Genomic DNA, 26,905 nt, shown 5'->3' on the forward strand with positions numbered 1-26,905 from the left:
TTATTACTTCTACCAATAACTGTCTATAATCCACATTAATGGATTTTTAAAAAATATCTTTTTATGATTTCATACAGAGAAACATCAATGATGAGAGAGAATCATCATCATCTATCAGCAGCCCTACATGCCCCCTACCCAGGGATTGAGCCCGCAATCCAGGCATGTGCCCTGACTGGGAATCAAACCCGTGACCACTGAGCAACACCCGCTGGGTCATTGGTGGGTTTTTAATCCTGAAAGGACCACATTAATTAGCCAAATCTAGCGTTTCTTTTCTCCAGCAGCTGTTATCCATCCTTTCAAAGAGCGTTTACTGCTCTGAGGGGTATAATTTCTCACCTTGAACTCCTGATGGATTTCAATATATTTTAAAACTTATGAACTCTATTATAAAGTATAAGAGTCATTAGGTATTATAGATGCAAGAAAAATGAACATTAAAGTATTCTATGAAGTTCCTTTTAAATATGTAAATATTTTAAATAATGAGCAATAAACTTTTCCTTCATATTCACATTATAATTAACTTTTTAATTTAAGTAGCATCCCAGGAGCTATAAATTTAGGCTCCTGATTCACTTCCAAATCACCTTCTAATTTATATTTGCTCTCATTACCACCAGTCTATGAAAAACTTCAATCTTGCCATACTCTAATCTCGGAAGTTTAAAAATTCATAAGACATAATTAGAATGTGTGGAGGAGACATGAGGCTTTAGGAAAAGGAATGCTGAACTAGGTCATCGGAACTTGCTTCTAGGCCAAAGTCTGTCTTTTACTCAAGTTTTTTCTTTGAAAACAACTTCTCCTATGAAACCATGAGGTCCCTACAACAGTTAAGATTCTAAGTTGTAGATGTATCGAAACTCAGAAAACTATTTAAACTTAAAAAAAAATCACAAGTTGTAAATATGCATATGTATAAATAGCTTTATACTAGAGGCTCGATGTATGAACTGGCCTTCCTTCCTCTGGCTGCCTGAGTGGCTCTGTCCTGCAGCTGCCTTTCCACCTTCTCATGCTGCCCATAGGCCCGGAATGGCTGGGGTGGTGCAAAACGCCTGCATTGTCACCATGATGACAACGCAAGCGTCCCACCCCACCCCTGGCCTCTCAGCACCTGCATAGGCAAATTAACCCGCCATCTTTGTTGGGTTAATTTGCATACTCACTCCTGATTGGCTGGTGGACATCACAAAGGTATGTTCAATTTGCATCTTACTCTTTTATTAGGTAGATATAATATCAGAAATAAGTTGGCCTGGGCTGGTTAGCACAGTTAGAGCATCGTCTCTATATGCCAAGGTTGCAGGTTTGATCCACATCAGGGCACATACAGGAAACAACCAATGAATGTATAAATAAGTGGAACAACAAATCTGTCTCTCACTCAAATCAATAAATAAAAATTTAAAAAATATTGAAAGATTAATTTGCTGATACAGTGACACTATAGTTAAATATAAACAATGTGCTCTCAGTTTAAATGGTAAAATGATTTTTTAAAATTTAATATATATATTTTATTGATTTTTTTACAGAAAGGAGAAGGGAGAGGACTAGAGAGTTAGAAACATCGATGAGAGAGAAACAGATGAGCTGCCTCCTGCACACCCCCTACTGGGGATGTGCCTGTAACCAAGGTACATGCCCTTGACCGGAATCGAACCCGGGACCTTTCAGTCCGCAGGCCGATGCTCTATCCACTGAGCCAAACTGGTTTTGGCAAAATGATAAAATGATTTTTAAAAACACACTGCTAATCATTAAGTTCTAAACATCTTAATGTTTTGAAACTATGACTACTGGGAAGTTCTAATGCAATTCATCACTTTTAAGTATCTAAAATTCCTTCCCCTGATTTTATTCCCTCCAGGGTTCTCTAATTGGAATTCAACCAGTCCTTTCTGATCAAGTGTAAGGGTGGGAATTCCCGAGGCTCTGACTATTGTTCAACATGATACTCTGAGCAAGCTCCTGTCGGAGAGGAATACAGAATCTACTGGATTTTACTTTTTTATTCTTAGAGTACAGAAGACTATGTTACCTGGAGAAGGTCACCGAGAATACAGGCACACAGTAAAAAGCAAGTGCCACGTGAAATTTGAATCCGGGTGACAGTACACTCAACGGTTCTTTTTAGCGTCCACACTTAAATGCCAAAGCTCATTTGGTTCTGGGATTCATTGTTTGCAGCCAAAAGTCACCCTCAGCGGGAGCTGCGAACGGGTCTGTGTGGCCGGGACATGTCGGTAATGCCGATTATAACAGCATATTCTCAAGTCCTGGAGGCTCCAGTGCAGGCAGAGCCAGCCTGGTCTCGTGGTCCCTAAACACGCTGTGAGCTGACAGTACATGCCTTTGGCATCTGCCTCCTTCTCTTCCCTCTACAATAGGGGTGTCAAACTCAATCAGAGAAGGGGCCAAAATCTAAAATCCAGCCTAAATCGAGGGCCGAATGGTTTACTGAACAGTCATAAACTGTCATTGTGATGGAAATGCAGCAGAGTGCAGTGATGACAGCGCGGTGCGGGCCACATTGCGAGGCCTGGCGGGACAGATTTGGCCCGTGGGCCTTGTGTTTGACACATGTGCTCTACAAGGATGGACACACATATGGGGCTTCTGTCTCCTGAGTATCTTCCTGGGGAGGCCATTGAGAACCTCTTGCTCCTCTTCCCGCAAAACTTAATAGAATAGCCGAAACCGGTTTGGTTCAGTGGATAGAGCATCAGTCTGTGGACCGTGGGGTCCGGTCCCAGGTTCGATTCCGGTCAAGGGCATGTACATTGGCTGTGGGCACATCCCCGGTGGGGAGGTGTGCAGGAGGCAGCTGGTGATGTTTCTAGCTTTCTATCCCTCTCCCTTTCTCTCTGTAAAAAAAAAAAATCAATACAGTATATTAAAAAAGAAAAAAGACAAAAAAAAAGACTGGACACAAGGTCTCCTGTGATTGGAAGACCTTGGATAAGATGGCTTTTTACTAGTAGCTTCTTCTCAGATTTAGCATTTCTCATTCCATGACATGTTATATCTCTGCTTAGAATGCTACTCTTATTAACATTTAGGTAACATCCACACTTTATTTTTTTTTTTATAAGAACCTAAAATTGGGACACATTCAAGAATATGTCCAATCTTTCCCTCCGGAAAAATAGAAGTCCCTCTACTTCTCTTATTGTAGCAGTTATAAAGAGAGCCTCAATGGAAGTCGGCTCTCTCATCTCAGAACGAACTCTCATTTGCTTTTAAAAACTTGTATGTCTTGTTCACTTGTCAATCTCATGAGACAAGAGCCATGTTCTCTGTTAGTTCTGCTTCTGGTGATAGTATGAACTAGGTCAGAGGTACTTAAAAAAAAAAAGGTCCATGGCTAAGAATCTCATTTCAAAAAATAACTTGGCCATGTTCCCTGTTCAAAATAAACTCCTTTCTCTATTCTGGAGCAATCATGAGATGTCTCTGGGACAAGTGCCATTATGAATACTAGCCAAAGACATTCGTCACGGAGAGGATTTAGGAGAGGAATTGAACCCAGGAACCCTTCAGTCTGCAGGCTGACACTCTAGCCACTGAGCTAAACAAGCTAGAGATATTAAAAAAAAATGCTTCAACTGGGGGTTCATGTTGAGCAGCATAAGAAGTGTAGCTCAATGTCTAACTTGTGAACAAATTTCCAAGCACATTTGAAATGTATACACAGACCTATGCCTATCGATGAAAACGGAAGCATTGTGGTTAATGGATGGGGAGAGAGTGCTGAGACAGCTGGGCCCAGGGGACAGAAACTTCAGGAGTGAGGGTGCTGACAAGCACATTCCACTTCCAGGAACCCTTCATAGTAACACCTGAATAGTCAGCGTACAATCTGAGCACCTGACAAGATGCCATAGATCAGTAGTCGGCAAACTCCTTAATCAACAGAGCCAAATATCAACAGTACAACGATTGGAATTTCTTTTGAACTTAAATTATATAGATAGGTACATTGTTATTAGCTTAATTAGGGTACTCCTTCAATAGCACTGTACGTGTGTGCCCGCACATGGTATTTTGAGAAAGAGCCACACTCAAGGGGACAAAGAGCTGCATGTGGCTCAAGAGCCACAGTTTGCCGACCACGGCTGTAGACAGACCAACGTTTGGTCACGACCGGCTCTGACTCTGGTCCTGACGTCTGTGAACCAGCCCTAAATGAGGCTGGGATAGAAAGACTGAGAATAGCCCTCTAGAATCTAATAGCTTCCCCCAGGTCAGTAATCAATCTCAGTCTCTCTCTGTCAACACCCCCTTCCCAATGAGCAATGCCTAACTATGCTTGACGTTTAGTAAGTGCTCAATAAATACTTGTTGAATAAATAAATATGATTGCCACTTTTTTTTTTAAACCTCACCAGAGGATATATGTATTTATTTTAGAGAGAGAGGGAGGGAAAGAGAGAAAAGGGGAGGGATGGAGAGAGGGAGGAAGAGAGAGGGAGAGAGCCACCAGACCAGGGTGCCGTTATTGTTATTTTAATTAACAAAATCTCTTATTATTTTGAATAACAGAAAGCTAAAAAGAAATGCCTTATTCGTTAATTAAAAAAACAGATAAGAAAAAAGCCCTGGTTGGCTGTTGATGACATTAGTATGATCATTAGTATGGGGGGGGGCTCTTTTACTTCATGAACTGCACATGCAAAGACCACGAATGTGGTTTGCAAAGCTGAGGCTGGTCGATTTATGTCCTGTTATCTCACTACCATCCCTTTAATTTAGTGTTCTTTTGTAGTTTTGTTTTTTGTTAATCCTCCCCTGAGGATATTTTCCACTGATTTTTAGAGAGAGTGGAGGAAAGGGGAGAGACAGAGAGAGAAACATCGATGTGAGAGACACATTGATGGGTTGCCTCCTGGCCCAGGGCTGGGGACTGAGCCTGCAACCGAGGTCTGAGGTACGTGGCATTGACTGGGATCGAACCCAGGACTCTTCAGTCCACAGGCCGACACTATCCACTGAGTCAAACCGGTGAGGGCTCTTGCAGTCCTAAAGGTGGCACCTGACAGCCGTTTTGCTCAATTTACCCATAGGAAGCTGGCAGTGCATGGCTAACGGCAGGTCTTCCACACAGAATCCCACGCCCACACCGGCCACCAAAGTGCCAGAGGGCACTCCACGGAGTTCACACGCCTTCCTGACCCTCACCCGGAATGATCTGGGCAAGGAAGGGCACTCAGATTGCTGTCAGGACCTGGAATTCTTCCCCAATTCCTCAGGTGTGGCTTCTGCTGGGCCCTCTCAGAATCCCACACGTGAGCCTGTCAGCTCTAAAACCCTCACTCAGCAGGAGAGCGCATTAAGACGGTGTTTCTGCTCGCAGCGGAACAGTGGGGAAAGGCAATTTGCATTCTTATAAGGTTTCCACTCTCCCAGCACTGCCACACTTCACCAGCTCTGCACACGGGGTCAGGCCTCCCAGCTGGCCAGAAGCGGATGACGGCAGCGAGGAGGGAGCGGGAGGGCCACGCAGGACTCGGCATAAAGAAGCGAAGCTGACACACGCAGCGGGCGCGAGGCAGAGACTGGGAGATCATTATGTTTCCGACAAAGAGAGAGAGTACCTCCCCACAGAGTCGGGTCCTGGCACTTTAGCATTAAAATCTCTATCTTCCCCAGAGGCGTGAGGGGGGAAAAGAAAATGGGACAAAGGCAGAAGGGAGCATGATCAATTTGAGCCCCCCTCCTCGCCCTCTCCACAAAGCGATCCACAGCCTCGACAAGACCATTAGGCAAATGAGAGCCAATGGTGGCAGCAAGACTCGGGATAAATCCAAATAATGCGGGGTCAGGTGACTCGAAAGCAAGATGCTCTCATTACAATGATCAAAGGCATTTCCGTTAAAAAGCTAATTTGCATGCGAAGCAAAAGTGACTCTCAAATGACTCTTTGCTGAAAACAAAGAAAGTGCATCTGTGGAGTGCATACTTAGTGGCCATGAGACATTTACAGAGCATAAAGCAAGAAAACAACACACAGGTCTAGGAAATCCTCCCAAATGCTCCTGATACAAGAAAACAGCCAGGCCGGTGTGGCTCAGTGGTTGAGCAATGACCTATGAACCAGGAGGTCATGGTTCGATTCCCGGTCAGGGTACATGTCATGTTTGCAGGCTCATCCCCAGTAGGGGGTGTGCAGGAGACAGCTGATCAATGATTCTCTCTCATTTGTTAATGTTTCTATCTCTCCCTTTCCCTTCCTCTCTGAAAAAAAAAAAAAAATACACACACACACACACACACACACAAACACACACACACACATACTGAGAGGCCAGATTATTATGATCTCTGAACCCAAAATATCAGTATATATATATATATATATATATATATATATATATATATATATATATATATATACTGAGTGGCTCTGTGCATGAATGCATGCATGGGTGGGGTTGGGCCAGCCTGGCCAGGGGGAGGGGACATGGGCAGTTGGCTGGCCTGTTTGCCAGTCAAATTCCTGGTCGAGGGACAATTTGCATATTAGCCTTTTATTATATAGGATATACATTGAGTGGCCAGATTATTATGCGTTCAGAGATCATGATGATCTAGACACTGTGTGTGTGTGTGTGTGTGTGTGTGTGTGTGTGTGTGTAAAGAAAATACTCTAGTTTCTCATTTTTCCAACCTTCCCTACGTTCTGAGTGAACTTCTGTTACACACCCAGTTGCTCTAATTGGGAAGGAAGGATCCAAGTCATGGCCTGTGGGCAGACTCCAAACAGGAGGACGGTTCAGTCTGTGAAAAAAAATAATACACTTGAATCCTTTCCTGCTGACAAGCATGGCCTCAGGTCTCCACAGAGCCCACCCTTGCTGTAGCTTGCACAGGTCTTACAATGTACCTTACACTGGGCTCAAGGCTTGTGTATCTTGGGGTAGCCAGAGTTACAGGGACCAACTGGCAGAATTCACACACACACACACACACACACACACACACACACCCTACACTTTAGGGAGCTGCACCCCTGACCTGTCAATCCTACAGCTCTCAGAACTTTCTGGAACTCTTGAAATATCCTCGAGAGGCAAATATAAGCCAGAGATCTGATGATGTTTAAGTCACGTCGTATTTCTGACCAGAAATCAAATTACCCATATTGTTCATGACCTGTTTTTTCCCCCAAATATATTTTTTTATTGATTTCAGAGAGGAAGGGAGAGGGAGAGAGATAGAAACATCAATGACGAGAGAGAATCATGGATCGGCTGCCTCCTGCACCTCCCCTACTGAGGATCAAACCCACAAACCGGGCATGGGCCCTTGACAGAAATCGAACCTGGGACCCTTCAGTCCATAGGCTGACGCTCTATCCACTGAGCCACACTGGCTAGGGCCATGGCCTGGTTTTTCAAATGTTTGCAGGAAAGGGCTTCTACTGGTTTTTGAGAGACAACGCTCTCTGCTAAGTACTTGCAAACTGAAGACAGGAGTGTGGGAGCTCAAAATTGTTCTTCCCTGGCTGGAAAGATGGGGGTGATGCTGGAATCCTAGGGTGAGGACCGGATCCCAGCTTGGCAGCGATCCTGCTTGGTTTGCGTTAGAATAAGTCATGTAACGTCTCTCAGCCTAATCATGATGTGAAAAGATGTTTATTTACGATTCTTTAAAATAAAGATATATATATATATATATATATATATAAAAAAATATATATATTTTATTGATATTTTACAGAGAGGAGGAAGGGAGAGAGATAGAGAGCTAGAAACGTCGATGAGAGAGAAACATCGACTAGCTGCCTCTTGCACACCCCTTACCGGCGATGTGCCCGCAACCAATGTACATGCCCTTGACCGGAATCGAACCTGGGACCTTTCCGTCCGCAGACCGACGCTCTACCACTGAGCCAAACCGGTTTCAGCTATTTACGGTTCTTGACATACACTGATGTTAGACTAATGTTTATTCTTCCCCATCCCTTTTCTGGCTTGAAAAGACAAAACTAGCCGGTCTGCGGACGGAAAAGTCCCACGTTCGATTCCAGTTAAGGGCATGTATATTGGTTGCGGGCACATCCCCGGTAGGGGGTGTGCAGGAGGCAGCTAGTCGATGATTCTCTCTCTATCCCTCTCCCTTTCTCTCTGTAAACAATCAATAAAATATATATTTTAAAAAAAGACAAAACTAAAAAAGTACAGCCCATCCTCTGCTTGAAATTTTGTACATATTTTTTTTTTAATGGCATTTGCTTATATTCTCTTTTGGTTGTTAGATATCACCTTCCATTTTTTATACAAATTTAAAGAAATTGACTTTACATAGCTCATTTAATTTATATGTGCATGTATGTTTATTGATTTCAGAGAAGAAGGGAGAGAGAGAGAATCATTGATCGGCTGCCTCACACCCTGCACTGGGGGGATCGAGCCCGCAACCCAGGCATGTGCCCTGACTGGGAATCGAACTGTGACCTCCGTGTTCATGGTTTGACGCTCAACCACTGAGTCAAACCGGTGGGCTCACTCATCTAATTTAGTAATGTTTCCATGGGAGTCTATAAAATAATAAATTACACTTCTCCAGTGTCTATTGTTTTAAACTTGAAACATAGCGAGCTGTAATTCTCTGTATTAAAGCACTTGAACAGCAATGTTCTCACGACCTCGCGGTATTTGTTAATAGCTTTAAATGGAGTTAACAGAATAATAAAACAAGACGGGGCCTCTCAAAGATGCTGACTCCCCGAAAGTGTTCATCGGATGTGCATATTTCAAATTTAATAGGAGGCCAAGAACCATCTGTCTGAAAGATACAAGGTAATGAGCTCCGGCATGCAGCATAATTGGTAGAAGCCGGTGTACAGAGATCAGCATATTTGGAGTTTTAACTTTCCTAATGTGAGTTCTTTTATCCCAAAATGTCCATACTCCAGACAAGCATGCTTTCCCTCATATTAAAAGCCCCATCAAGGACTAAAGATGTAACTGGGTAGTTGGTTATAAATAACTAACTAAACAAGAAACCATTTGGAGTGGCTGCTTTTTTTTTTTTTTTGTAGTAAAAGCCATCATTTTGAGCCCTAGCCAGTTTGGCTCAGTGGTTAGAGCATCAGCCTATGGACTGAAGAGTCCCCAGACAGATTATGGTCAAGGGCACATGTCCGGGTTGTAGGCTCCAACCCCAGTAGGGGGCATGCAGGAGGCAGCCAATCCATGATTCTCTCTCATCACCGGTTAGGACCACAAGAATATATTTAAAAAAATAATTTTGAATCTATCATTTCATCTGGAAAATAAAAATGTCTGCTTTATTGTATCTAGTGACCAAAATAAACTGATGAGCAAAATAGGAAGAGCGGCATGGATACCAGGACAGACTGAAAGGTGTCGGGGAAAAGAAGGGGAGGTTGACTAGGGATTAGGTAAAGGGATTAACCAAAGAACATACATACAGAACCCATGGACACAGACAGCAGTGTGCTGATGGCCTGAGGGAAGGGGATAGGGGACTGGGACCCAGTGGAGATGAGCAAATGGGAGGAAAGGGGGACACATCTAATAGCGTCAACAATAAAATTAAAAAAAAAGATTAGAAAACAAAAATAAGTTAAAAAAAGAATCAGTGAGATAACATTTGGCGCCTGCTGGGGCTCTTGTTCCAACATTAAGAAGGGTTTAGTAATCTGGAGAAAGGCTGTGCTTAGATTAAATAAGAGTCCAGAGACGAAAGATAATTTTGAAAGGCACTGGGGGTCAGAGGAGCCTAGCTGAAGGAGCCAAGTTCTCCTTGTCTCAGGACCCCTTGCTTTTTATTAACACAAATTGTCCTAAGTCAAGGTGGAAATATACACTTCAAAGAGTAGGATTTCATACAGAAGCACTGTCAGAATGGGGAATAGCCTACAGCTGTTCAGGTGATTGGCCAATAGGAGGCAGTAACATGTAGATTAAGATGCCCTGAGCTGTCCGGCAGCAAACAGTCAACCTATTCAGGTTTGGGGGAAGTGCCTTCAGCCATTCCCAACAGGTGATAACATATGTGACTCAGTCCTTGTTGAGTCCCCAAGTTCCATCAGCCTTTTGATGAAACTCTTGGTAATATGACATGCTGGAACTGGCTTCCGACAGGCACCTTATTGTAGGCATATTGTAGGTATATGGAAAGCGACAGATGTAACAATACAATGAAATAATGTATAAGCATAGTCATTTGTGATGATGGGTCACAGCCAACCCCCACCTGCAAGTCTAGTTCCACGTCCCTTCACTAATAAGACCTGGATGCCAGGGTCATGTGATGATCCAATGAAAACAGAATAGCTGGCCCGCTCTCCCCTCAGCTATTAGCAAGACAAGAAAGCATCTGCCTCAGAGCTGGGGAAGCAAAGAGCCCAGCCTGCACCATTCCCCAAAGCGAGCTCAGGATGAAGAACTTCATTTACAACACGGGACAAGCTTGGCTCATCCCGCGCCGTGGATGTCCCTATTATTGATGCAAAGAGATTACAGTGGGAGCTCGCCTTATGGATGCACGGGTAATCAATGTTCCGTGCTCTATAAAAGCAAAACACAGGAACCGTGACCAGTGAATAGCTCCTACAATGATTATCTCTAATTCAGTGGAAAAGAGAGGCTCAAAAATCTCACGCTACCTCTCCGATAAGACAGACGGGCTCTGCGGGATGGCACTGATTGTGTTACTGTTATGATAATGATAATTGTATTGCTCTCAGATACTTTCCGGTGTTTGGTCCTCTCCCGAGCCACCCGTTTCCTAACCATGTCCATATAAAAGACATGGACAGGCAAGTCACAGATGGAAGAGTAGACGCAGCTCAGAAACATGGGGGAAGAGTTTCAACCTGACACATAATGGATAAAAACAACCAAACAATAAGACACCACCTTTTCATCATCAGATTGGCAAAGATAAAGGATTTGACGATACACTGAGTGGCCAGATTATGCTGATCTATGAACACATAATAATCTGGCCACTCAGTGTATATTCTATACGATAAAAGGCTAATATGCAAATTGTTCCCTCGACCAAGAGTTCAACCAGTAGGCAGGCTGGCCAACTGCCCATGTCCCCTTCCCCTGGCCAGGCTGCCTGTACCCAATCCATGCACAAATTCATGCACCAGGCCTCTGAATATATATATGTGTGTGTGTGTGTGTGTGTGTGTGTGTGTGTGTGTGTGTACATACACACACACTGAGTGGCCAGATTATTATGCACTCAGAGATAATAATAATCTGGCCACTCGGTGTATACTACCATGTTGGCAAGAGTGGAGAAAACAAGTAATGCGGCATCTTTTAAAAAAATATATTTTTACTGATTTCAGAAAGGGGAGAGAGAGATAGAAACATCAATGATGAGAGAGAGAATCATTGATCAGCTGCCTCCTGCACGCCCCACATTGGGGATGGAGCCCACACCCCGGGCATGTGCCCTAACCGGGAAGCTAACCATGACCTGCTGATTCATAGGTCAACACTCAACTACTAATCCATGCTAGCCAGGGCACCTAGACGTACTTTTCCCTCTTCACTCCCTCCGTCAATGTCCCGCTTGCCTCAGGCTAAAGGGCAGCTGTGTCCCTGTGGGAGGTCCTTCAGGCCAGCATGGCAGAAACAGGCTCTCCGGGGAAAGGCCAGCTGTGCTCTCTGTCCTCAGCACCATTTGTGATCATCAGCGGGCATGTGCCCGGCCGGGTTCCGTGAACTCTTTGAAAAATATATCCCACACTCCAATAAGCTTTTTTAAAGAGAACAAACCTGGCTGCCGAAACCGGTTTGGGTCAGTGGATAGAGCGTCAGCCTGCGGACTGAAAGGTCCCGGGTTCGATTCCGGTCAAGGGCATGTGCCTTGGTTGTGGGCACATCACCAGTACAAGGTATGCAAGAGGCAGCTGATCAATGATTCTCTCTCATCGATGTTTCTCACTCTCTATCCCTCTCTCTTCCTCTCTGAAAAAAAAAAATCAATAAAATATATTTAAAAAAAAAAAGAAAGAGAGAGAGAGAATAAACCTGGTGACAGGAAATGTCAACATCATTAATCATATATGTTTCATTAGAATTAATGATAATTAGCTTCTGCTGCTTCCTCAAGTGGTAATTATGGACCATTAGGAAGTGTCATGATTGCTCACATTTCCCCCTTTTGAACATTAAACGCTAAAGATAAAATATTATCTTTAAAAGAATCTTTGGGCCCTAGCCGGTTTGGCTCAGTGGACAGAGCATCGGGCCTGTGGACTAAAAGGTCCTGGGTTCAATTCCAGTCACCGGCACATGTCTAGGTTGCAGGCTTGACCCCCAGTAGGGGTGTGCAGGAGGCAGCCGATCAATGATTCTTTCTCATCACTGATGTTTCTCTCTCTCTCCCTTCCTCTCTGAAATCAATTTTAAAAATATATTAAGAAAGCTAATAACCTTTGAGATTTTAGCTATGGGAATAGAAACAATACTTTCAGGGTACTAAGCTAATCAAGTGTCTTGTAATTCAGGAAATTTGAATTTTACTTGGCTCAATGGGCAGATACGCTCATACGTGTCATTTCATGTGAGAATACAGTTCGGAAGAATATACATATCTGAGTTTAAATGTTTGAGGACTTCTGTTTTCCTTCATGTAAAATTAAGCTTTTGTCTTCCATTCCCCATTATTATGAAAAGTTATTCATGCAATGTTAGAAAAAAAAAATCACGTTAGTTATACTATTTCATTTTAGCAATTCTTCAGCAGCTTTCTTTTTCTAACTAGTTTTCATAGGATAGTCTGTAAGTAATCTATTAACTTCACCCTCCTCTCTTATAATCCCATTATTTCCCAAAAGTGCATTTCCTTTATGGAGGGATAATACATTGATCTGGAAAACACACAGTATCTCAACGAACAGTATTAATCCTGTAGTAGATACTTGTTTTTACATGGAAATTATTGCCCATTAAACATTATTGGCCTGACTGGTGTGGCTCAGTGGTTGAACCAAGAGGTCACTGATTTGATTCCTGGTCAGAGCACATGCACGGGTTATGGGCACAACTTCCCTGTTGTAACTAAAAAGTACTTTATACGGATAGATCTTGAGATTATGCAAATATCCTGCGCTCCAGTACACTCTCACCTGCCAGTTTTATTTTACTTTATTTTTAAAATTGATTTTGGAGAGGAAGAAAGAGGGAAAGAAACATCAAGGATGAAAGAGAATCATCAATCAGCTGCCTCCTGCACACCCCACCCTAAAGATCGAGCCCACAACCTGGGCATGTGCCCTGATCAGGGGGGAATGAACCAGTGGCCTCTTGGTCCTTGGCTCGAAGCGCAACCACTGAACCACACCGGCCGGGCAGAAGGTAGTTTTTTTTTTTTTTTTTTTTTTTTTTTTTTATTAATAGAAAGATATAAATGTTGGGGAAAGACTGAGCTGGCGGTGTGACTTGGGAGTAGCAGAGATAAGCTGAATTAATGTATTTCGGAGAGCGAGCCCGAGGTAGAAACCTTGGGGAGAGGCTGTCAAAACAGAGAGAAGCCACTGACAGAGTTTATGTCCTGTCGGGTCCGGTGAGTGGGAAGAGCTGCAAACGCAGAGGGAGTGTAACTGTAGCTTCACAGCTATCAGATCTCAGCGGGCGGGCGGCACACTCTATGATCAGGACACCTTAAGGAGAAAGGCAGGAACAGAAAGCCCGGAGGTGCCGAAACCGGTGTGGCTCAGTGGATAGAGCGTCGGCCTGCGGACTGAAAGGTCCCGGGTTCAATTCCGGTCAAGGGCATGTGCCTTGGTTGCGGGCACATCTCCAGTAGGGGGTGTGCAAGAGGCACCTGATAGATGATTCTCTCTCATTGATGTTTCTAACTCCTTATCTATAAAAAAAATATATTAAGAAACAAACAAACAAAGAAAAACCAGAAAGCCAGAGGCCAAGGAGAGGGTAACTGGAAGCTGAGCAGCACCTGCTCACTGGCGCCACCTTGAGGTGGATCTCGGGACATCAGGGCCAGGAAAGGAGTGGGTGGTGGATGGCATTCTGCACAGAGGGCTGTGTTGGGTCTGGCAGGCTGGGCAGAACATCTTCAGGTGGGCGAGTCCTCTCCTGGTCTATCCCCTTGTAGGCATACGCCCTGGGGTGCACCCCCAAATCATGTCCCCTCTCTTCCCAGGGGCATCCCTGCCAAAAGGGTCCTAGGACTGCAGAACTGAGGAACTCGCTCTCTGTGGAGGGGCTGGAGCGATGGCCAGGCTGCCCCCAGAGAGGATGGGTGGAGCCAGGAGTCGGCCAGTCTGTGAACTGGCAGTGGAGGCTGAAGCCAAAGTTCCCGGGAGGACAGAGGATGCTGCCGGAGGGAGCGAGGGGGTAACAAGAAAACGAAAACACTGAACACGAAAACAGAAGGAGGGCCTGGGGCCCAGGAGGCTCTTCCAGAAACTGCGAGGCTGCAGGTGCCGATGGACCGGACCATCCAGCATAATAAAAGCATCATATGCTAATGAGACCGGACAGCCGAGCGACCGTCCGGACGGCCTTCCCGATGAAGCCTGGTCTGCGAGGGCCGAGCCCCTTGCACAAATTTCATGCGCCGGGCCTCTAGTGCATAGAAAACAGGACTCTGACCACAAAGTAAAGCAACTTGTCCAGGAAGCAACTTGTCCAGGAAGCCAACCTCTGACAGACAACCACCAGCCCAGAAAAGCCAGCCTGCTCCGAGTCAGGCTTTGCTTTCCCTCGCCATCCTCTAGGGCAGTGTTTCCCAAACTTTTGACATGTGTGTACCCCTTCTATAATTTCTGTAACGCTGAGTACCCCTGGTACTCATGAGAACGTAGAATTAGGCGCAGCTAAGCACGGTGCAGTGCATATCCCCACCAAACTCCGGTGCAACGCGTACCCTCACCAGACTCTCCCCGTACCCCTGGGGGTACACGTGTCACACTTTGGGAAACACTGCTCTAGGGGGATGAGCCGTGACTTCGAGCACCCAGATGGCCCTGGCTTGCTGAGCAAGTGCTGGCTTCCCTAATTTCCATCTCCACTTCCGACCTGGGACCAACCAGGGTCAAACACCCAGGATGCCACGCTGCTGCGAGTGATGGGCAGGCCTCCTGCTTCCTCCCACCAATAGCCTCCCATCGGGCCACCAGAACCTTCCCTTTTTGCTGCCATAACGGTCTCCCTCTCCCCTGCCTGCCTTTGGGACTGTGCCAGATGCAGGGGACAGTGGCTGACCGCCTTGTGATAGCAAGCTCCGAATAAATACCCCCCCCTTCTCAGGTGCTTGGTGCTTGTCTACCCCACAGCTATAATCAGGAGGAAGGTGATTCAGGAGAAGTGAAGAGCACTTGGGAGGAAGAGAAAGTCAGCTATGTGCCGAAACCGGTGTGGCTCAGTGGACAGAGCATCGGCCTGCGGACTGAAAGGTCCCGGGTTCGATTCCGGTCAAGGGCATGTACCTTGGTTGCGGGCACATCCCCAGTAGGGGGTGTGTACAGGAGGCAGCTGATTGATGTTTCTCTCTCATCGATGTTTCTAACTCTCCATCCCTTTTCTTTCTTCTCTGTAAAAAAATCGATTATATATATATATATATATATATATATATATATATATATATATATATATATAAAGTCAGCTGTGAAGGGAGGAGGGGGATTCTGATTCTGAAAAGAAAAGGAGAGGATTCATATTTTACATATTGCTTGGTAGGCCTTTTTTTTTATAAGTATATTTTTATTGATTTCGGAGGGTGAAAGAAACATCAATAAGGAGAGAAAATCATCGATTGGCTGCTTCCTGCAAACCCACTCCTGGGGACCGAGCCCGCAACCTGGGCATGTGCCCTTGACCGGAATCGAACCCGGGATCCTTCACTCCACAGGCTGACGCTCTAGCCACTGAGCCACACCAGCTAGGGCACCAGCAGTATTCATTGTAGGGTGAAGTGAGAGGGCCACTGGTCCCCTGTCCACATTGCTTTGGGAGCTTCTAGGGAGAAGGGAATGACCATCGCTACTGTTCTATTGCTTTTGTGATCCTAATATCATTTTTCTCCCAGACCCAGTCTGGGAAGTGAATATACTGAGGGACACCTTCTGAACACGAAGGAATAAATCTATAACGTGTACTGACTTCTCTCCTGTACCCTTTGTTCTTTCTCCATATAATGTTGCCTGGTAACTAAATCCTAATATATCATGAACTACAAAGAAATCAAACTCCAATGGCCTTTTCCAGACATTTTTTTTTGTGTGTGTGGGTGCCAGACGTTCGACCCTCGAGGCAGGAAAGTCAGGAATAAAAACTCACACGCACGTCACTGGGTGGCTGATTTTAAGCCAGAAAGGAGAGGCACTCAGACCGGTGCTTCCCACGGGAGAAAATGATAATTAAAATTCATTACCAGCGCTAATTCATAGGAACCTGTCATTTTGTGGTTGACTTCGGTTTTTTAAAAAATGTGTATTTTTATTGATTTCAGAGAGGAAGAGAGAGAGGGGAGAGAGAGAAGCATCCATGATGAGAATCACTGATGGGCTGCCTCCTGCACGCCCCCTGCTGGGGATCGAGACCACAACCCGGACCTGTGCCCTTGACTAGGAATCGAACCGTGACCTCCTGGTTCATAGGTTGATGCTCAACCACTGAGCCACACCTGTCGGGCATGAGATGATGTATTTTTTTTTTTTTTAACTTCCATTTGATGGGACAATTAGCACACTGCCCCCTGTCCATTCGGGGTCCTCATTTTTGGCCATTACGGAACAGACGGAACCCTCATTAAGCAGAGGTCTTCAGAAACACAGACCAGCCGAAACTGGTTTGGCTCAGTGGATAGATCATCGGCCTGCAGATCGAAGGGTCCCAGGTTGGATTCTGGTCAAGGGCATGTACCTTGGGTGTGGGCATATCCCCAGTGGGGGGTGTGCAGGAGGCAGCTGATCGATGTTTTTCTCTCATCGATGTTTCTAACTCTCTATCCCTCTCTCTTCCTCTCTGTAAAAAGTAAGAGTCTCGGCGGACCCAGAGGAGAACTCTGGGGACCACGTGCGGCTGGGGGTGACCTCTCTCTACTGCCCGGGCCCTCCCCCCCAGCTCTCTCGGCCCCCCCGCCCCCCGAGAGAGAATGTTTGTTTGTTACCTCTTACCGACATTTATTTTGGCAATTCTTTTCCGAGAGCCCGTCCTCGTCCTCTCCCATGATGTCCACGGCCGAGAAGATCAAGGCCACGAGGATGGCGAAGCAGCAGACCAGGGCGAAGACCACGATGCACCTCTGCTGGGACTGCGGAGAGGAGGAGGGGGGGTGGTGAGAAGATGCTCGGATGCCAGGAGAACCCTCTGGGCAACCGTTCCTTCCCTCACAGCCTGAGAAGGGCTGCTCTGGGGCAGATGCCTCAGCCCTCCCTGCTCCTTCAATCCTCAACTCAGACTTCCAACGCCCACACCGTGTACGGGAGAGCCTGCTCAATAATTCAACCGCTGCCTCGAGACTTCCAGATGAGCTAGCTCTTCTTCCTTCTCGTCAAAAGCAGCCAGGCCCTGGCTGGTGGGGCTCAGCTGGCCGGCATCGTCCCAGGCACTGGAGGGCTGCTGGTTCGGTTCCTGGTCTACCCATCACGAAGGAGGCAGTCCATCTATGTTCTGCTTTCACATTGATGTTCCTCTCTCTCTCTCTCTCTCTCTCTCTCTCTCTCTCTCTCTCTCTCTCTCTCTCTCCCTCCCTCCCTCCCTCCCTCCCTCCCTCTCAAAATATCTATTTAAAAAATCGTTTTTCTCCTTAAAAAGTCATCCATTTACTGACTGATTGATTGGTTTGTTATTAATCCTCACCCAAGGATATTTTTCCATTAATTTTTAGGGAGAGTGAAAGGGAGAGGGGAAGACGGAGAGAAACATCGATGTGGCAGAAACACATCGATTAGGTGCCTCCTGCATGAGCCCCAACCAGGGCCTGGGCCTGGCAGGAGGCTGCAACCAAATTACACGCCCTTGACTGCAATCCACCTGGACCTTCAGTCCACAGCCGACACTATATCCACTGAGCCAAACCAGCTAGAACTAAGATATCTTTCTTTCTTTTTTTTTTTTTTTTAAAGCTGTCAAGAAAAGTTCACTACAAGATCCATGATCGCACATTAAAAATGAAACACCAAGGGGCTCCATAATATTTTCTTGCTGCTGCTATGACTACCACCACCCCCGCCCCCCAAACTGGAATCGAACCTGGGACTCTGCAGGCTGACGCTCGATCCACTGAGTCAAACCAGCTAGGGCAAGTTTTATTTTTTTATGCATTTCTTTCCCTCTTGATTTTCCGTTTAGTTCTCTCTTTGCTCTACTGCCACAAAAGCTTCTGTCTCTGCCTTTTGTTTATTTTTATCTTTAAATGGAAACTGTGACAATTTTCATAAACACAAAATCCGCTAACTACTTTCCTCTTTTTTAAAAAAAAAAAATATATTTTATTGATTTTTTACAGAGAGGAAGGGAGAGAGATAGAGAGCTAGAAACGTTGATGAGAGAGAAACATCGACCAGCTGCCTCTTGCACACCCCATACTGGGGATGTGCCCGCAACCAAAGTACATGCCCTTGACCGGAATCGAACCTGGGATCTTTCAGTCCGCAGACCAACGCTCTACCACTGAGCCAAACTGGTTTCGGCCTACTTTCCTCTTAACTCTAGCATTTTGGGCATCGTGAGGAAGGCAGAATCTCGCCAAGACTAGAGAATCCAATATTACTTATGTCATCATTTTTTTTTATGGCCGAGTAGTGTCCCATCGTATATATGTGCCGCGCCTTTATGTAATCATCTGGGAAGGACACAGGCTGTTCCCAAGTCATGGTTACTGGGGATATGCTTTGGTTTGAAGAGGAGGCTGCCCTCAGAAGCGGTTAAAGAAGACATGTTGTCTGCTATGTATTTTATTTTTTAAAGTATACATTTTTATTGATTTCAGAGAGGAAGGGAGAGGGAGAGATAGAAACATCAGTGATGAAAGAGACTCATGGATCAGCTGCCTCCTGCATGTCCCCCCACTGGGGATGGGGCCTGCAAGCTCAGCATGTGCCCTTGACTGGAATCAAACCCAGGACCCTTCTGTCCGCAGGCTGATGCTCTATGACCAGCTAGGGCAGTGGTTGGCAAACTCATTAGTCCACAGAGCCAAATATCACCAGTACAACGATTGAAATTTCTTTTGAGAGCCAAGTTTTTTAGACTTAAACTTCTTCTAACACCACTTCTTCAAAATAGACTCACCCAGGCCATGGTATTTTGTGGAAGAGCCACACTCAAGGGGAGAAAGAGCCGCATGTGGCTCATGAGCCACAGTTTGCCGACCACGGAGCTAGGGCAGTCCCTTTGTCTTTTTCACCCAGTTCCTCAACCCCCATTCCATCTGGCAACCCTCAGGTTTATTCTCCGTGTCTATGATCTGTTTCTGTACTTTGTTTTATAGAGTTCCACACAAAAGTGAAATCGTATGGCATCTGACTTCCTCTGTCCTGGCTTATTTCACTTAGCACAATACCCTCTCGGTCCATCCACATCGTTGCAAATGGTAAGACTTTATTTTTTTTTCATGGCTGAGTAACATTCCCTTGTATATAAAAGATCAAAGACCTAATTAAAATAGAGATGCACAGGCTTGTGGACAGAAGGAACAATAAAATCACAGTCATGTTGCGCATGAGCTGAAAGCTGAGTAGATCCAGCACTGTCCTGCTAATAACAACATCGAAGATGTAATCATGGCTGGGAGTGACTGAGATGGGATGGAGGGAAGACAATTAAAAGTCATGGGTGCCGAAACCGGTGTGGCTCAGTGGATAGAGTGTTGGCCTGCGGACTGAAAGGTCCCAGGTTCGATTCCAGTCAAGGGCATATATCTTGGTTGTGGGCACATCTCTGGCAGGGGGTGTGCAGGAGGCAACTGGTCGATGTTTCTCTCTCATGGATGTTTCTGGCTCTCTAACCCTCTCCCTTATGCTCTGTAAGAAATCAATAAAAAAATATATTTTTTAAAATGTCATGGGGAATCTGGGGTGTTGGGTGAATCCTCAAGTCGATGGAGGGTTAACAACAGGAGCCTGGAAAGAGGGGAAAGCTGGCCATCGGCAGGCCACCTGCAGTGGCAACGAGTGTCCCATCCGTGTCAGTAAATAAACACCTTTTAAAGTGTGGAAACATAATTATTCTCTGATTTTAAATTCTCGACTCCTGGCATGCACATTAATTTTCTAATTAATCAAGTGAGCATTTGCATTTTAATGTGCATCTTATAATGACCTACGCCAACAGTTTTCATAAACCCAGTCATCTGTACCATGTCTGCTCACCCTGTTTAGACGTTATTTATGGCATTGCTGTGGTAACATGCGCCATCTAAAACAATGTCTACCACAGTCCCCACAGGGCGATGAGCATCTCGCTGTGCCAGAATTTAAAATCCCCTCAAGCGCTCTTAGAGGGACAAACATCAGCGTAAGAGTTTCTGAGCGGTGCCCAGGCAGCAGACCGAAATAGATATGCCCCACTCTGACTTTTAATGCCCTTCCTTTTAATACTATAAAATGATATAAGACGCAAGCCCGTCTGCTTTGCAGAGCAGACATCCGTTCCGCTCTCTCTACCGTGGTCCGTTGTGTTTCCTGGGAGATGAAGATAAACAGTGGCCCCTAAAATACATCAGCATCCCCTTCAGAGCTCTGTGGATGGATGGGAGCCCCACGACCCTGGATGTCGGCTGCCCTTCTCCTGTTTTGAGCTCAGAGAGATACAATCTCATCCACAGCACAAGCCTGGTGCCCTGCAGAAGGCTCCTCAAATCTGCTCTAGACCAGTGGTCGGCAAACTCGTCAGTCCACAGAGCCAAACATCAACAGGACGACGACTGACATTTCTTTGGAGAGCCCCATTTCTTTTAAACTTCCTCTAATGCCACTTCTTCAATGCAGCCTCGCCCAGGCCGTGGTGTTTTGTAGAAGAGCCACACTCAAGGGGCCAAAGAGCTGCATGTGGCTCGAGAGCCGCAGGTTGCCGACCTGCAGTTCTATACCTTCGCTAGAGTGTTAAAAAGCCTGACGTAGTTTCCTAGGAATAATAGTACAAATTATTAAAGTAACTGCCCAGATAAGGATAGACTCTGGCCAACTGGAAACAGAACAACAACAAAACCTTACAGTGCTGGTACTCAGCAGAGAGAAACAAGGCGAGATATCCTAAAAACTGTGTCTTTCCTTGTTCTCTGCTTCAACTTAAATATATATATATATATATATATATATATATATATATATATGGAGTATATATATATATGGAGTATATATATATATATATATGGAGTATATATATATATGGAGTATATGATAGGGTATATATATATATGGAGTATATATATATATATATGGAGTGTATATATATATATATAGAGAGAGTGTATATATATATATATATATATATATATATAGAGAGAGAGAGAGAGAGAGAGAGAGAGAGAGAGAAAGAGAGAGAGAGAGGAAGGGAGAGGGAGAGAGAGAGAAACATCAATGAGGACAGGGAATCATTGACCGAGCCCACAACCCAGGCATGTGCCCTGACTGGGAATGGGACCATGACCTCCTGGTTCATAGGTGGGCGCTCAACCACTGAGCCACACTGGCGGGCTGCCTGAGCTCTTTAACATCCACTCTCTTCTTAGGATTGATCTGTATATCCATTTCCCTCTGTTGGCACATAAAGAATATGCTCCAAAAACATTTCCACGAGCGAAGTCCTGCAAAGCAGCTACTATTTGATGCCAAGGTCAGAATGAACCTGGTGCAACTGCTAATTTCAAGGACTGGAACGTTGGAAATGACAGGGATGATGTGTCTGCTGCTGCGGTGGTGCTGTCGCAGGGAGAGATAAAGGTTTAGCATTTCAACCTGCGGTCTGCCGCCCGTCCGTCTGCCCTCAGTCAGACCGGCTCAGGTCATTCCTGACTTCGCCCTCAGGAAAACCATGTCCTCAGGCGGGCAAAGCTCAGACAGGAAATATAGTCAATAATCTATACTAATAAAAGCCTTGGGGGTGATCAGGCCACCAGGGGAGAGTAGTTGGGGGCAATCAAGCTGGGAGAGGAGCAGATAGGTGTCAATCAGGCCATCAAGGGAGCAGTTAGGGGGCAATCAGGCAGGCAGGTGAGCGGTTAGGAACCAGTGGTCCCGGATTGTGAGAGGAATGTTGCACGGCAGGTGGATCGGGCCTAACCCTGCAGTTGGCCATCCCCCGAGGGGTCCCAGATTGGAGAGGGTGCAGGCTGGGCTGAGGGACACCCTCCCCAGTGCACGAATTTCGTGCATTGGGACTCTAGTACTGTAATAACTATGTACGGTGCCAGGTGGGTACTGGAAATATTGGAGGGGACGCTTTGTAAAATATAGGATTATCTAAGTACTAAGCTGGACACTGGACACAAAATTAATACAAAATAATATTGAATGTCAACTGGAGTTGAAAAACATAACGATTTAAAAGAAATATTTTAAAAGGGGGACAAAGGGGGCATATTTGTTTTCCATATAATAGAATATTCTCCGACACAGGCTTCAGCCTGTCTCAGCTCTGTTTTTCTCTCATGTTTAGAGCCTGTCCCCTGCCATCGATGCTGCTGAGAAAATGAATGAGGGACTTCAAGCCCATTCATGCTTGGAGAATGGTTTGGAATACATTACAGGAGCAAGGTTAGTCGGTGGTGTTTGTGACAGGGTAACCGTAGGATTTGATTTACATAGACTTGAGAACAAATAGAATTATTTGTAGTTTCATAGTGCCCACCACAAAACAGAACCACACAAATAAGACTTTTCTTTTTTGCACAAATCTTCACCATGTTGACCTTCCCTGCATGAATCAAAAATTTTATAAGCAGCTGTTTTTAGTTTTTATTTTAAAAAAATATTTATTGTTGGAAGTATTACATAAATCCCCTATCCCCTCCCCCAATTGACCCCTTCTAGCCTTGCCCCCCCCACCCAATTGTCTGTGCCCTAGGGTTATGCATATATGTATTAGAAGTTCACAAAGAACTGTTTTAACAAATGTAAGCTGTCTTGTGCATTGTAAAAAGATGGAAAAATATAGAGTAATAAAGAAAATGATTATAGATGTTGAGGTAGAACTATCTACATATCAAAAAAAGAAAGTAATTTGAAATATGAAAAGACAAAATATAAGGTCACCTAATTTACAGAACACCAATTTATTGGAAGCATTACAGACTTAACTTACTATTTAACTGGCGATAGAGAAAGAAACAATTTTATGGCACTCTTCTACACAATATGGATTTATTCTATGAAGGCTACATTTTTATTTACTGTGCCCACCACGAGGAAAATTTCCCCATACACCGGTATATTTTATTCTTTAACATCCAAGCTCAGTTTTTTCTTCTAATATCTGAACATGTACAAGAGGCAGTTCCCCTCAAAAGTGACAAAGAGCACTGTATATGGTAATCAGGGAGCATGGGAAGGCTGGAAATTGAGGGGGCGAATGTAATTCCCGATGTACAAACTAATAACATTACTGGTGTACGATGCCTAGCAGGTGGAGGCAGAGTCCTTTAAGATCCATAAACCATGGCAGGAGTTGCAGGTCAATTACGACAGCCATAAATTACACAGTGAGGGCACCAACTGCAGGAGAGACCAGTAAAAGGCTCCACCGTTTCTTTAAAAAATATATATTTTTATTGATTTCAGAGAGGAAGGGAGACAGAGACAGAGAGACAAACATCAATGATGAGAGAAAACCATTGATAGGCTGCCTCCTGTACATTCCCTACTGGGGAGCGAACCCGCAATGTACACATGTGCCCTGACCCGGAATCCAACTGGGGACCTTTTTGTTCATGGGTCAATGCTCAACCACTAAGTCATACCAGCTGGCTCTTTCCCCATATTTAAAGGAGTAAATGTGATTAACATGCATTCCTCAACGTTCTCAGTAGTTTTTCTTCTCTTGTTAAAACAGAAAAAAAATCTCAGTTGTAAAGATGGGGACCAGGGAGGACAGTCACTGTAACCAGAAAGAAACCAGTGAATCCCTTTTCATTCTAGAGCATGAACTTCTCTAGAGCTGAATGGTGGATGTGCTGTCCTAGAAATTTTCAGAAACATCCAATGACCTGCCTCCTGATTGCCTCCATTGAAGCAGACACTGAATCCTAACAGGCTTTAGGGAAGAGGAGGTGCCACAAAAATGTTGCCTAAGAAACACCTAGTTTAGATGGACACAGTGAGTATCTACACTAATAAAAGAGTTAGATGCAAATTGACCGTACCTCTGTGATGGCCAACAACCAATCAGGAGTGAGTATGCAAATCAATCCAACAAAGATGGCGGGTTAATTTGCATAAACACAATGCTTCAGTCGCTCTGGGCCTCTAGGGAGTATGGGAAGGCGGAAAGGCAGCTCTGAGCCAAAGCAAAGGCAGTGCCCACAGCCAGGGGAAGTAAGGCCCATACTTGCACGAATCTTTGTGCATGGAGCCTCTAGTTGAAAAATAAATGCAATCTGGTGGGTTATAGAGACAAAAGCCAAAATCACTTCTGATTTAGCAGTCAACTGTCTTGGCTGAGAATCTGATCACAGTCTCACAGTTCTGTTCCAGGAGGACCCAGTCACTCTCTGGCTAGAAAAAGAGCTCACCCACTCTCCCAATATTTATCATAACAAACATTATTTATTTATTTATTTTTAAATATTTTCATTGATTTTTTACAGAGAGGAAGGGAGAGAGATAGAGAGCTAGAAATGTCGATGAGAGAGAAACATAGACCAGCTGCCTCTTGCACACCCCCTACCGGGGATGTGCCCGCAACCAATGTACATGCCCTTGACCCGAATCAAACCCGAGACCTTTCAGTCTGCAGACCGACGCTCTACCGCTGAGCCAAACCGGTTTCAGCATAACAAACATTATTTTAGTAGGTACAGTCACAGTGATCTGTGGTTGGAAAAGGGGATAGGGGTGTCTGCCCTATTTACAAACTCCTTCAAATGACTGGTCTGACCAAGCAAGTCTCCTATCTGTGCAAAATGTCACGCTATCTTTGCCTAGGTAGTATGGCTCAGTGAACGTTGACCCATGAACCAAAAGGTCACCTGCTCTATTCCTGGTTAGGGCACTTGCCTAGGTTGTGGGCTTGATTCCTAGGAGGGGGCTTGCAGGAGGCAGTCAATTGAGGTTTCTATCTCTATCCCTCTCCTGTCCCCTCTCTCTCTAAAAATCAATAAAAACATTTTTTTTTTTTTAAAGTCACATTATCTTTAAAATTCGGGCTCATTTATTCAGCTCTTCAACTGCAGGCCATCTGTTCATTAAATGTCACACTGAACCCAAACAGCTACCCCTACCACCCAAGCCCTCCAACCTCTGTTTTCCCAGTGCTTTATAATCTCAAATTGTCATCTACACCGGGTGAAACATCGTGGAATGAACTTTCAGTTTTGCAAAGTTCAATTGTACTCATTTTTTTTTTAAAGTATGTTTTTACTGATCTCAGAGAGAGGAAGGGAGAGAGGGAGAGAGAGAGAGAGAGAGAGAGAGAGAGAGAGAGAGAGAGAGAGAGAGAGAGAGAGAAAGAGAGAGAGAGATATGACAAGAAAGATCATTGATTGGCTGCCCGGCTTCCTCCTGCACGCCCCCTACTGGCGATCGAGTCTGCAACCCAGGCATGTGCCCTGACCAGGAATGGAACCTTGAACTTCTGGGTCCAAGGACAATGCTCGATCACTGAGCCACACAGGCTGGGCACAACTGCACTCATTTTAACTCCACTCATTTTAGAAGCAGCAGTGGAGGGAAGGATCACAGGGGAAGAAGCCATGACAATAGACATGTACATAGACCAAACAGGAGGAGAGAGGTTGGGAGAGTGACAAAGGAACGGCAGAAGGGTCTACTGCGTTGGGGTTGGCAGTCACACCTGCTGTGATGGACAGCGAGGCATCCAGGCAAAGGCCCTCGGCAACCTGTCCCGGGTGCAGGCAGCGACCGTCCCCTGTGACGGATGTGACCCCACCCAACCAGACGGCATTTCATGGCGCCTTCACCCCTTGGCCTCAGGCCAGGGCCCTGTGAACAACAAGTGACAGCCCAGAGGTGAAAGGCAATGACAAAGTCATCCTTTGAGAAATAAGATGTCATCAGTGATACTCGAAAAGGGAAACTCGATCTTGAAAAGGTTCTAATAACCCTCCAAAGCCAAACGGAATTTCCTCTGGGGCTGGTCCAACGTCCACGTCTGCCGAACGCGGTTTAGTAACGTCGCTTTGGCAGAAGATGCCTGCATTTACCGCGGGAGCGGGAACACACGCTTTCTGGAAACGCGCTAGCCCACGGAAAAGCAAACCAGCAGCCGAAGTTTACCCGCGGGCTCTGCAAACGAGAATGGAGATGTCCTCCCAACCGCTATCCACAGCGCAGCCGGAATCGGGAACAACCGGGAAAACCGTATAAAGTATTTTTGTTGTTCTTCTGACTAGTTACTTTGACGTCTTGTCATGAGTACATTCTCATCGGCACCTAAATCATGGTTTCTTTTTTTATATGCAATAGCAGTGACTGCTGCTGCATCTTTAAATCACCGTGAGGATCTGTCCCTTAAGTAAAATTTGCTTTCTCATAATTCCGGAGGCTGGAAGTCCAATATCAAGATGCTGGAAACTCTGATTCCTAGTGAGGAGTGAGGGCTCTCTTCCTGGCTTGCAGACGACCGCCTTCTTCTTCTTCTTTTTTTAAAAAAAATATATTTTATTGATTGTTTACAGAGAGGAAGGGAGAGGGATAGAGAGCTAGAAACATCGATGAGAGAGAAACATCGACCAGCTGCCTCCTGCACAC

The 26,905-nt window shown here is 45.2% G+C and overlaps 1 protein-coding gene across 2 annotated transcripts in view; it reads right to left on the bottom strand.

Annotated features, from left to right (window-relative positions):
* The window catches only part of PLD5 (phospholipase D family member 5), a 117,190-nt gene that overhangs the window by 47,045 nt on the left and 43,240 nt on the right, over positions 1-26,905 (bottom strand). Inside the window, exon 2 of one of the 2 annotated variants that reach the window (XM_036453598.2) lies at positions 17,153-17,289. In XM_036453598.2, the coding sequence (XP_036309491.1) occupies positions 17,153-17,289 (137 nt within the window). Of the gene's footprint in view, positions 1-17,145; positions 17,290-26,905 lie in introns of those variants that run through there. The other variant, XM_036453600.2, reaches the window with a different exon arrangement.

The sequence above is a fragment of the Pipistrellus kuhlii genome, unplaced genomic scaffold, assembly GCF_014108245.1.
Source record: "Pipistrellus kuhlii isolate mPipKuh1 unplaced genomic scaffold, mPipKuh1.p scaffold_m20_p_25, whole genome shotgun sequence".
Lineage (NCBI taxonomy): Eukaryota > Metazoa > Chordata > Mammalia > Chiroptera > Vespertilionidae > Pipistrellus > Pipistrellus kuhlii.